General features: G+C 33.1%; 1 protein-coding gene across 4 annotated transcripts in view; it reads left to right on the forward strand.

Annotated features, from left to right (window-relative positions):
* The window catches only part of LOC131039406 (probable peptide/nitrate transporter At3g43790), a 206,330-nt gene that overhangs the window by 140,896 nt on the left and 52,577 nt on the right, over positions 1–12,857 (forward strand). For 3 of the 4 annotated variants that reach the window (XM_057972150.2, XM_057972153.1, XM_057972152.2), the window contains 2 exons: positions 3,732–3,817; positions 3,961–4,068. In XM_057972150.2, coding sequence (XP_057828133.1) covers positions 3,732–3,817; positions 3,961–4,068 — 194 coding nt within the window. The remainder of the gene's footprint in view (positions 1–3,731; positions 3,818–3,960; positions 4,069–12,857) is intronic. The other variant, XM_057972151.1, reaches the window with a different exon arrangement.

Genomic DNA, 12,857 nt, shown 5'->3' on the forward strand with positions numbered 1-12,857 from the left:
TTAATTAATTTTAATATTTATTTATTATATCAATGTTGTAAAAATTTTACATCTTCAAGCAACATTAATATAATAAATAAATGTTCAAATTAATTATTTTTGCATATAATAAAATTTCCTAGCAATATTCTTATAAGGAAATTGATTTTTTGCCTCTTTTTAACCTTTTGAATTTAATATCTTTCACCCATAGACACATGAAAACTATAAAATGAATATTCTAATTGGATAATTTATAAATCCAATTAGCATTTGTTATTTGTGTCTTTAATGTTTGTTTCTAATATGCATATGGAGGGAAAATTGAATCCAAAAGACGTAAAGTTATCTCATGAGTTTGGGGTCGGATTGGAGCTTAAAATGCAGTTATCCATGAGTTTGAGCCAGTTCTCCAGCAGTTAAAGCTTGATTTTGAGTGTTTTATGGGTCAACCTTCAGTGGACCAAGAGTTTGCACATGATTTCACACATTTATGCAGAATTTGAAGCCTTTTGGGGGGGATTTCTTTCTCTACTTGGATTTTGGAGATATTTTTGACTTGGAGATCACTCAAGTATGCTTTCAGTTGACTTGCAGTCATCTTATTCTTGCCTTTGGAAGGCCTTTTGCATAAAGGAAGGAAGGATTTCATTGGAGGGGGGTTCTGGATTTTTTCTCAAGCTTTGCAGAGATTTCTTTCTTGTAACCTATTTATAGTTTTGACAGTGAATTCAATAAAAATATCAATTTATGCCTTCTCATTTCTGAGCTTATTTTTCATTGTGTGATTGAGAGTAATTATCATTTTTGTGTTATTTATCAAATAACCTTTCTTGAAATTTTTGTCTCATGCATGAGTCACAGGTTATGCATTGTGATTTATCAATTTAATTGTTTGTGAAAGTCATTTCCTTTCAATTTTTCTGAGTAATGATCCTTTGCATGAAACATTTTTTGTGATATAGATTCGGAGATGTTATATGTGTAAAACAGGTGGATTTAGAAGAGTTTTCCTGTCATTTTTCAGATCATATGGTGTATCACCAGGTTCTTATTTTCCTTTTCATCTTCATTTATTCCCTCTCCCTTTTCCCCAAAAGCTGTTTTTCAAGGTCTTGTTAGACTAGGTGATCCATCAGTATCAGGAACCGGCCTATCTGGAGGTCCAATTATCATAATAGTTTACCTACAGACTCATGATTGTTCCCATGTTATCCCAAAGTGCTAGGTTTTAATAACTTAGTTTTCGGGTGCACTTTTGGGCCTTAACAATAGTTATTCAAGTTTTGGAAAATAACTTGTTGAAAGATCGGAGATTGCAGAATATCATAAAAGAAGTGAGCTTGTTAGCAGAAAGCTTTGAGAGCATTTTGTTTGGGAATTTTTACAAAAAAAGCAATCAGGCTGCAGATCAACTAGCAAATGATGGCATTGACCAATTTCCATTTATGGCTAAAGTTATTGACCCTCCCTGATGAGTGGGTAATCAGGGTGATAATTCCTTTGCTTAGGAAGGACTCCCTTATGATAAAATGGTTTTGCCTTCTTTTCAATTGTCCCCTACCATTTAAAAGTTGGATGATCTTGAATTTCAATTATTAATAGGTAGGGGCTTTGGTATACATTGCTAATCCCACATATGCTTTCCTCCATCTTGATTTTATAATTGCATATTTTGTGCTGAAGTGTAGAAAAAGCTAAGGGAAAAAAAATTTAACTGGGTTCTGCTTTTGGCTTTCAAGCTATTACATCTCATTTTTTCTCTTGTTCTTTTGTGTCTGCATGTTGCATGATTCCAATGCGGCAATATGAAGCACAACTCTTTGACTAGGGAATCTACTTATGGTAGGTGGTATTTAACTGCCAAGCCATAGAACCTTTTGCATTCTTGATGTAGCTAATTTCAAATTTGTCAAAACAATTTCAGGGGATGAGGGCTTGGGTAATACTATTGATTTATATGCTAGAGCCTCCATTATTGAAGATTTCACAATCAACTGCTAGGACTCTTGATGAAGCTACCAAGAGCTAGATTCTCAGTAGTATTATCCCCAATGATGTTATTTTCCTTGGTGACTACTTAGATTCTGGAAAGATAGAGATGGAAGAAGCCCATGCACTACTACGGTAGATAGGGGAAACTGCAAATTTAGGCTGTATTTCTCAGTCTTCAGCTAAAATGCTTGCTGAATTATTTTATAGTGTTAGGAAGTTTGCTCCTATTGTCTGGTTAATCTTCATGGTGTTCTCCACAATGTGAGCCTTGAGGTTTCAAGTTTATATACCTTATTGGTTCGAAGAGTGGATTCTTCTGCACTTTTCATCACTCTTTCTTGGAGCTTGGCAATTGAGGTGGAGTCTAAGAAGGAATCAATGTCAGGTCTCTCATACTGATTCTTCTAGTTGAAGTTTACTTATTGTTTTAGATTTTGTATACTCTTAACCACTGGGTACAGTTCTTTTAGCCCATGTTGTATTCTTTGAGTTTTAGCTATACTAGTTGAATGTTGTAGCCTTCTTGGTCTTCTGGTTCTATTACCTATATTGTATTTGTGCCTTTTATGGGGGCAAGGGCCCTTATAGAACCTTCAGTTAACCTATAAAAAAACATAATTGCCATTGGAAATGAATAGAAATGGAGATAACCATGGAGAGAACATTATTTGAAAAATTATGGTTTGACGAGTACAACTTTCAAAAATATAAAAATAAAATAAAATTGATGTATGTAATGAATCTTCCTTGCAAACTCAAACCTACAATTTTGTTGAACTTGCTCTCCTTTGTCTTGAAAATCATATTGACATGTTTTGCATGCTTTCTAAATTTTCGGCCATTTTCTTTGTTTGAATGAGCAAGAAATGTCTTTGTTGGGTTCTTTTGACCTTCTTGGAATTAGAGTGTTTCATTCAAGTTATGTATATTTTATTCACATTTTGTTTTTGTAATAAGAGGCATCTAAAGATGGAAGGGGATGTCTGTTGCTTACCAGAGACATCTCCTGCTGTAAGGATATGTCTCATTTCAATGCTCTATTGTACCTGCTCAGATCTTGAATATATTAGAATGATTGTTTTCTTAGAGAACTTTGTCTAGCAATAGACACTGTGCCCTGCTTTCTAGCTGTCTTTTATCTTTGTATATTTCAAAAGAAATATATAGAATGCTATTTGAATTATTATAATTTTTTCCTTAAAGTAATTCATTGTAGATGTATTTCACTAGGTCTTTCTATTGTGACATGTTAATCAAGGATTTCTCTTGATCACACTTCCTAGGTTTGTTTCGATAGCCAATTCCTTCTGTTATTATTTTCTGTGAAGTTTGATTCTATTCTCAAAACATTCCTTTTCACACCACTCTCTATGTAATGCAAGCAATACAAGGGGGTACCTGGGTTTATGTTTTTAAAAAATTAGCTCCAAGTTACTTTATTATATTGTTGGGAATGATTATTCAATGAAGTGGTTAATGGTGTTTGAAGAGGCATCACCAAAGAATGATCTTTGGTGATATCCAATGATGCCTATTTATATGGACATTGTTGCTGTTACAGCATCATCCAGCTATTGCAATTCATAGCTTTTATTTGTTTATTGCTATCACATGTTTCAGACGTACTTGTTAAAAGAATACATTGCTCTGCATTTTTCTTAATGTGAATCATTGATTTGAGCTGTTAAATACTGAGTTTTGTATAGTCTAAATAAATGTTTACTTTTCAACCATTCTCATCTTTCATTATTTTTAAGGTGCCGGGCTACTGATATTCCAACTTCTTATCTTCCCACCGATGGCAAATCTTGTTGGAGCTATTCTTGTAACCCGTATATCAGCAGTATGAATTTTTCCTTGGCTTTTTTCACAGCATGTATTTTCATTTTACTAGCTTCCAAAAAGGAATGTTTGTATGGATTGATAGAGAGGTTTAAGTTACATACCATGGTACAAAATGCTGACAAAATGTGCATTTTAGTGCAGGTATTGACTATACCAGTATTGACAATCTACCCATTTTTTACTATGTTGTCTGGCGTTTTTCTATGGTTGGCGATTAATTCTGCATCTTTAATAAAAAATATACTTTCTGTAAGTATTCTGATGTTCATTTGTGGGTATTGTCAATTTCAAAATAGTCGATTAAAAACATAGTTGCTTGTCGTTCATTTTTAGAAATTTGTAATGTCCCTACTAGTTAGAGATCACTATCCTGCAAAACAGACTGTTAGAATGCAACAAATATATATATATATATATATATAACTAATCCAATTTGCAATTAAACTTCAATTACTTAATTAAAACTAGTCTCAATTCTTATTTAATAAAAATGATATGAATGCAATACTGGGTCATGTTCTTAGGCGGTTGTAATGCCCGCCTTCTTGGAACCCATCATGGTTCCAAGCCTTACCAGGAAATGGATGGATAATTCAATTCCTATCTTGGATGTAACATCTTACATCCAAGCCTACCAAGGAAGATCATCATATATGATCAGTTCCTTGCCTTGGATGATACATCTTATCATCCAAGTCTACCAGAGAGGACCGGCCGGATCCGTCTCTTCTTGGGTGAGCTTTTGACACCCAAGCCTTTAACATATATGCATATGAGTACTCAGTATATACTGCCTACCAGGGATTATCATAATCCTTGAATTAGGCTAAGGAAATTTCCTCCCAATAGCCTCCATCATATAGCCACATTATTGTTATTCATATAACATTCTATATTTCATTATCAATTTCTCAATCTATAATTTATGCCTACATTCACATATTCCTTAATTCCTATTATTGATCCTATATACATATAAATATTCTGCATACATACATATATCCATTGCTACATATGAGACAATGCTATTTGTAAAACTATAACTCTGTCAAAGAGACAGATCCATTATAAACATATATGTGTGTGTGTGGCACACACATCAACACACATATAAATTCCTTTAGCGTAAGACTTAACCACATATTCTATCTCTCTTTAATCTATCAAGTACTTGCTACTTTACCGTACTAGATAATTATTCTTATTCTAATTCATTTATAAACTATTTACTTATTAATTAATTGCTAGTTATATGAATTATTATGTATTACTGTAGAATAGTTTCTAAAACATATTATATTAATTATAATTATTATATCAATATCCATATTTACAACCCTTTTATTATTCCTTATTCTGATATATATATATATATATATATATATACATAAATAACTAAATGAATTCAATAATGTTACCTCTAATTTATATGTTTACTAATTACCAATTCTATAAACTATTAGTACTCCCCCTACTTGAAAATATTAGTTATTAATATATTAAGTGGTTGGTAATGGCAGACAAATCTGACACATGTCAGATCTGGTCTGCCACTGTTATGAAATTATGTATTATTATAATACATACTGCAGTTTATGTTAGTATTTAAATTCTGCATAAAACATTATCGGGTCTCAAATTTTGAGCATTCATATATAACACATTCTCATGCATACCACCCAGATCAAGGATGTTTACTGCCTGTCTGTGAATATGGATTTGTCCATGATAATAATCTCCTCCGTGCCCCCCTTTGATCTGCAGTTTGTCTTTCTTAATACCCGTGGAGGGAGGGGTTGCGTCCCCGTCCCACCACGAGATCCCTTCCCTGGGAAGGGGTGTGACGATGGCCGCAGCCCAGGGCTGCGACTCCCGTCCCACCACTTCCCGCCGGGGGGGGGGTTAATACCCGTGGCTTTTATTAACTCTTTCCCTTTTTTTAAAATGAATTTTAGCTTATATGATATGTCTATACCAATTAATAATTAACACTATTTAATTATTAATAATTCATTTCTTCATCATTTAATATATTAAATAGATTAACATTATTTAATAATTTATTTCTCATATTAACCTTGTTTAATATATTAACATTACTTAATAATTTATTTCCTCATTTAATATATTAACATTATTTTAATAATTGATTTCTTCATTTTATATAAATCTACTGAACTCAATAATATATGCTATTATCATTATTGGTGTATTTTATAAGATTTAATAACTAAATAAATTTCAAATAAGCATTCATTAATAATTATTATATTAATAGTAATAATAATTGTTTCATTTAGGATATATATAACGATCAAAGGATAGGACATGACAAAATCTCGTGTCTAATTGATTTCCTCAAATGTCCTTATGTGGCCTTTCTTGTTTGTAAATCATGTATGTCCTTATAACAGAAAAATTATCTTTCTGTTCTATAAGTTATATGAGCTAAATGTAACAAATCTAGATATTTGAAGATCCCACCCCCTAATTTGGGCTAATACTTGTACTTAGTCATTATTATTTGTGGCTAACCACTTTAGGTTTTATTATACCCATATGTTCTAGGATGTCATTTTGGAAGGATTTAATCAGTATGATTGCATATTTAATGAAAAGAGATTTCCAACACATCAAACCTATGTTACTGGTTCACCCGATCTGATCGAGCGCAAATATAGATCCGGGTTCAATTCACAGGAGTTTCATGTAGGGTTTGTGAAAATCACTGTGGTTTCATCTGGGACAAACCCAGGGGAATCTGTCACGAACTTTCGGAATATTAGCTGCGATCCAAGCAATTCGATGCAATGTGTTTTTAAAAAATATCATTTGTTGTTTCCAAGCTTTGGGTGTAGAGGATCCTATATCGATTCTAGTCTATCCGAGTTGTGAAGGGCTCGAAGAAGTTCTGAGCTCCTTTGTGCTTATTTCTTAATTGCTCATCATCTTTGTAGTTCTAAGTCTTATCCAACCAGCTTCATGTCTCCTCCAGCCGAAGCTCCTCATGATCTTCGCCTCCTCCATCCATCTAGTTTATTTTTTTATTTATTTTTAATTATGGTATTACACTCAAAGTCTAAATGAAACTAGAAGCATTTGATTTGAGGTGTTTGTACATGATAAGAATTTTTTATTATTATTGTTTAATTTAATTTTATTTATTTTCTTCTTTTTATTGAATTAAATCATTTTTAATTATTTGATGTTAATTATATCATTATTTTTTAATTATTTAATGCTAATTATATCTTAATTTCCACCTCTCTACAATTGAATTTAACTCATCAATCAATTTTTTTTATCTTCATCATACAATTAGTTAACTTCCAAATTATCTCAACCTAATATTATTACTTATGAGGGATTAAAAATGTCATATCTTCATCATGTGTTCACTATCAATCAATTTTGTCTACCTTCATCATACAATTAGTCAACTTATTATCTCAATTTAATATTATTAATTATTGTTCAATACTATTGCATCCATTCAATTCAACTTTTTAATTAATTTGTTCAATCAATGCATAGAATTAAAATTTCTCAACAAAATTCTATAGTCTTTGTCAAATTTTTATTTTAAATAATTATATAATTTAAAAAATGTATATTTTATTATTACATATTATATAATAATCTAAATAAATTCATTAATGTAAGAAAACTTAATAAAAGGGCTAAACTTTCAATACCAAGTGAGCGATGTGCGAATGCTAGCAAGCGAAGGAGAGCAAACGTAGGTGTGTGATGGAGCAATGGAGCATCGAGAGGGCAGAGGGCATGAAAAGACGTCTTGCAAGAGGCTAGGGAAGGGTTCGCGCAAGCAGAAGAGGGGTCATGGATTTTCAAAGAAATCCTCAAGATGCAAATTTGATGTGGATTCGAGTCGCCAATCTCCTATGGAGGTGGTGGTTTTGGGCACCCACGACTATAGGATATGTAAAAATGCAGCTAATCCATTCCACTCGTCCAACTCATTTTGGAAACACCAGATTCTACAAGGCAATCTCGATGCTGATTTATGGTTTATTGCCCATAAGGCTCCTCACTGTGTTGGGTCGGGGGAAAGCATTTCCATTGCCCCAGATCCCCCTCCACCCCCGAATGTTTTTGACTTTGCCTCCCATCTTTTCTTGAGCGATTCCAAGGTGGTAGTGGTTCTTGAGCCAGTTGACTTTCATTTATCAAATGAGCGTATTTATGAGGCTTCTTCTGATATCAGATCTAGGGCTTTGGTGTTCAGAGTAGTGGGAAAGAGACCGACTGTGGAAGAGTTTTTAGATTGGAGTAAGGATGTTTGGGGCAACCTCTTCACTCCTAAGGTGGAGTTGGTGGAGTTGGTGGATCATGGCTTCTTCTTGGTTTCCTTTCTTTCTGTTGAAGATTGCAGATTTGTCTAAGAAAATGGTCCTTGGTTCATTGGAAGATCTGGTTTATTTATTACCCCTTGGTCCCCTTTCTTCGATCCTACGAATGCCCATATTACTTTCATTCTGATTTGGATCCGACTCTACAATTTACCTTTGGTTATGCGAAATGTAGGGCTAATTGAATCCCTTGTTGATCATGTTGGATCTTTCATCAAGTTGGAAGACAATTCATCGGTGGCTCTGAGGCGGTTTACCAGAGTTTGTGCAATGGTTGACATCTCTAGACCATTGCCCCATGTGGTTTGAATCAACTCTTCTCAAGATTCATGGCTGCAATATCTAAACTACGAGGGGTTTCCCGAGCGTTGTTTCAGATGTAACTAGTTTGCACACAAGATTGTTGGTTGCCATGCCAAATCGATAAGTGGTCTTCGTGCTCAGAATCTCAAGCGTTGGGTGTGTAAATCAGGCAGTCCAGGTGCTGATTTTATTTGGAGAAATCATGGAGTTTTTATGAAACACCATTCTCCACATCCCTTTGAGTGTGGGGCTACATTGGTAATGGTTTTGATTGTTGTGCAAAAGCACAATGTTGTGTCACAATTGGGGCTAACTAGTGCAATCTAACCGAACTAAGTTTGGTTGGACTATTTTCCTACCACAACTCCCGTTGGCATGGTCGTGGCGCCTAGATGGCACCAAGAGTTCGACTGAACTGAGTTATAACTGTTCAGTTCAGACGAACTCGCCTATGTGTCAAGCGATGTGGCAGCACAATCACCATTTTGTTTGTGTTTTTGAAACTTTTCACTTCTGCTCTATTTTTCTTCAAGCAAAATATTTTTTTTACAAAAAAAATAAAATACCCTTTTGTAGAGCTCGAAGTCAGGAATTTGGATAGATAATTTTTTTAATATTTTGATTAATTTTAATATTTTTAATTTTTAAACATTCCAAGTAGGTTTTTCAAGTTAAAAAATAGGCTGATTTGAAATTAAAAAAATAAATATTAAATGATATTAAAAAGTTTTAAAAAATATATTTTTCACTAGATGAGAGAATCTTCTCCAAAAGGGTATTATTTTTTTTTTATTATGATAAATTTAGTAGACAAAAGGTGATGTCGAATGAAAATACTAAATTCAGCTATTTGGACTTAAAAATATTATTATGAGAAAAATATACACCAATTTTTTTTAGCACTGCATATATATGTCCTCTATCTGGAAATTAAAATCAGAAAAAAATAAGTTCGTTTTCTTTTTTTTTGGTGATGCCGAATAGAACCCCTGATTTTCAGCTTTTTTTAGCAATAAAAAATCTGTCTTTGAATATTTCTACATTTGATCAGTTTACATCATTTTGAAATTCAATTTAGAAATGTCACTTTTATGCGGTCGAAGTTAAATAGTTTTAGTTGTGTTGGCCACTTCCTTTATAAAAGGGTGGCACGACATTGTGCTTTTAGCTTGCTCTACTCCAATTAATGCACCAGGTGAGGTTGTGGTTGCTCATACTCATAGGGATCAATTTGATGGATATGGTTTTGATTCTCCTATCGATGTGATGGATGAGGTTGTGGCTGCTCACACTCACCAAGACCAAATTGACTCTGTTCATGAGTCTTCATATGGTGAGATGGATCATGATAATGATATGGTTGTTGAGCAAGCTAATAATTGCACCATTGGACTAGACTTCTAGCAAGATTTCAAGGTCAAACTTTCCTAAGAGTGGTAAGCATAGGGGTAGAAAAACTGAAGCTGAAAAGTTGAGGATGGAGGCCTTGGATTCAATAGATGAAGGCACACAATGGACAATGGAAGTGCTCCTCACTAGGAGCAAGTGAAAGCAAAAGAATGTTGGATCCTTGGAGTAGGTTGTACATGCTTGTGGTGTTTGCATGTTTCATGATTGTAGTTTCTAGGCTCTATGTTTCATTTATCTATCTCTTCATCTTCTCTGCTCCCCAATTTTGGGTTTGAAGCTTTCTCTTGTTAGGTATCTGTGATTTTTGGGTGTGGGCCCAAATCCCACTATTTACTTATCAAAAAAAAAATCTAAATAAATTCAATTTAGTATTATACACTATTTTGATATGATTTTAACTATTAAATTTATTTTTATTTAATATTATATTTTATTTATACTAGATATATGATATCTTTCTTATTTATTTGTGTTATATATAAATAAGATTTATATTTACTATTACATATCATGCTTAATAATACATTATTAAATAAAAATATATTATAATTTTAACATATAATATTAATTAAATATAGGTATCTATTGAGCTCTTTTTAAATAATTGTTTATAACTTTAATAGCTCATATCATTCAAATATCTAGAATGCCATCTACAACTAATAAATATATTTCAAATCTTATTATAACTAATAATACTCACTCACACGCGAACTCTTTGTTTCTCTCTCCATATCTCTATCTCTATCTCTATCTCTCTATGTCTATCTTTATTTCTTAATATTCCCCCTCTATCTTTTTCTTTAAATCTCTCCTTTCCCTTTCTATCTATGTCTCATTATCTACATATCTCTCTCTTATTCTCTCCATTCCTCCCCCCTCTTTTTTTCTCTCCCTCTCACTATGTATATATCTACTTATCTCTTCTCTCTATCTATCACCCCATATATCTTTACCTTTCTATATCTCCATATCCCCCTCTCTCATCATCTCCATCTTTCTATCTCTATTTCTCCACATCCCTTTTACTCTCCTCTTCTGAACATCTCTCTCTCCCTCTCTCTCAACACTATTGGCAGAAATTTGATGCATTGTGTCCCTTGTTATTTATGGGGATTGAAAATGTCCCTACATAAAATCCACTTTTTATTCAATGATAAGAAGGAATATAAAATAATATAATAATGATATTTCGGTACTAAAAGTTTTTTAACTTTAAAGAATTTAATGGAAATAATTATTAAAACATAATAGCATAATCATATCTCAATTATAATTTAATATTAATTACAATATAATATAATGAACAAATATGATATCTTGGGCGTATTTAACCTATATTTCTCTAAAGATAAGTATGCTAGTGTTTTAGGTTACATTTAAATTTTATTTTTTATTTTATATATTTTAAGATTGAAAAATAATTAGGTTAAATTTCCAATGATTAGATTAGAATTATTTTATTATTATAACAGTTTTTAATTAAATTTTTTAACTGGATTATTCTATTAAGATTAGGATTATAATTATTATCACATAAATATAATTAAAATAATATATGTTTAAGATAATAATAATTATTTAATCAATTTCCACATATTTCTCAACATATTTTATGTAGACTTTTAAAAAATATTTTATTTATTAATTCTTTATTAATAAAAAAATTTCTAGGCTTCTTAATGGGCTTCCTCGGGTTGATTCAGAAAAGAAGGTGAGAGATGAAAAAGAGGGAGGAATTGAATGGAAGAGGCCTGAGAAAGGTTGAATAAAACTGAATTTCAACGAGGTGTTGAGGGGCAATCCGGGACATTCTTGTGCTAGATTTGTTGCACGGGATTGGTGAGGAAATATGTTGGCTATTGGGGCAAGGAGATCAGTGGATGGCACAAACAATAAAGCAAAGGTGCTGGCGGCATTGTAGGGTGTGAGGATGTCATAACAATTGTTGATACCTTGTTTACATTTGGAGGGCTACTCACAAATAATTGTTAATTCTATTATTAAAGGAGAGGTTGTTTCCTAGAAAATCAACAAGTTTATTAAAATGATTAAATTTGAATTAGAAAATTTCTAGTCATTTCGAGTCACTCATGTACTAAGGGAAGGTAATGATATAGCTGATGTACTTTCCAAGGCAACTATATCAGTGCAGGAGGTGAGCGGTTAAATGGTGTGAGAAGATTATCGAGATGTTGAGTTGGATGACATGTCAGTCGTACATCGCCAATGGAGGAAGTTTTAAAGATCCTTTAATGATGACTTGATAAGGGGTATCTTTGTTATTATTAACTCACAATTGTGCGTGGTGAGCTTTATTCACCAGGTTGGGTGTAGAAAAAGCAACAAAAGGTGGTGTTTGGGGTAACAAGAAAGAGCTGGAACGGAGGCCAATTTTTTGCTTCATTCGACGAAACAACAACTTGCCTTTTTTGACAAGGTATTAGAGAAAAGGCTTGTGGGGTTGTTTAAGTTCGAAGACCCCATCTTTCTTCAGATTTTGGATGTGTTGCTCAGTGAAGATTACATGAAATCCGAGTTCCGCTATAGAACAAATGTGGACATTATATCCATGTTAGTTGCGTGGGGGTTGGGACTCGGAATAAAGGATAAAGTTTTTTGGGTTGTGAGGGCTTGTGTTCTAGAGCAATACACGTTTGGAATGAAATCCATTCTCGTGAGAGCTAAAGTGGGCAGAGGGTTGCGGCGTCAGTTTAGAGAGGGCATAATGCAAGATGGGGAATGATGGTGCAAACTGAGTCGCTCGGACGGAGGATGCGTGTGTGGGTTGGGAGGCATTAAAGGAATTTGTTCACTAAAAGGAAGCGTATTAGAGGATGGCAAGGGAGGCAAAGAAGAAAGATGCAAAAAGAAAATGAAATTTGAACCAGAAGACTTCTAGGTTAACGAACTAGATAAAATGAAGTTGTAACTGTTTTTGTTCATCTTGCTAGT

This window comes from Cryptomeria japonica, chromosome 10 (assembly GCF_030272615.1).
Source record: "Cryptomeria japonica chromosome 10, Sugi_1.0, whole genome shotgun sequence".
NCBI lineage: Eukaryota > Viridiplantae > Streptophyta > Pinopsida > Cupressales > Cupressaceae > Cryptomeria > Cryptomeria japonica.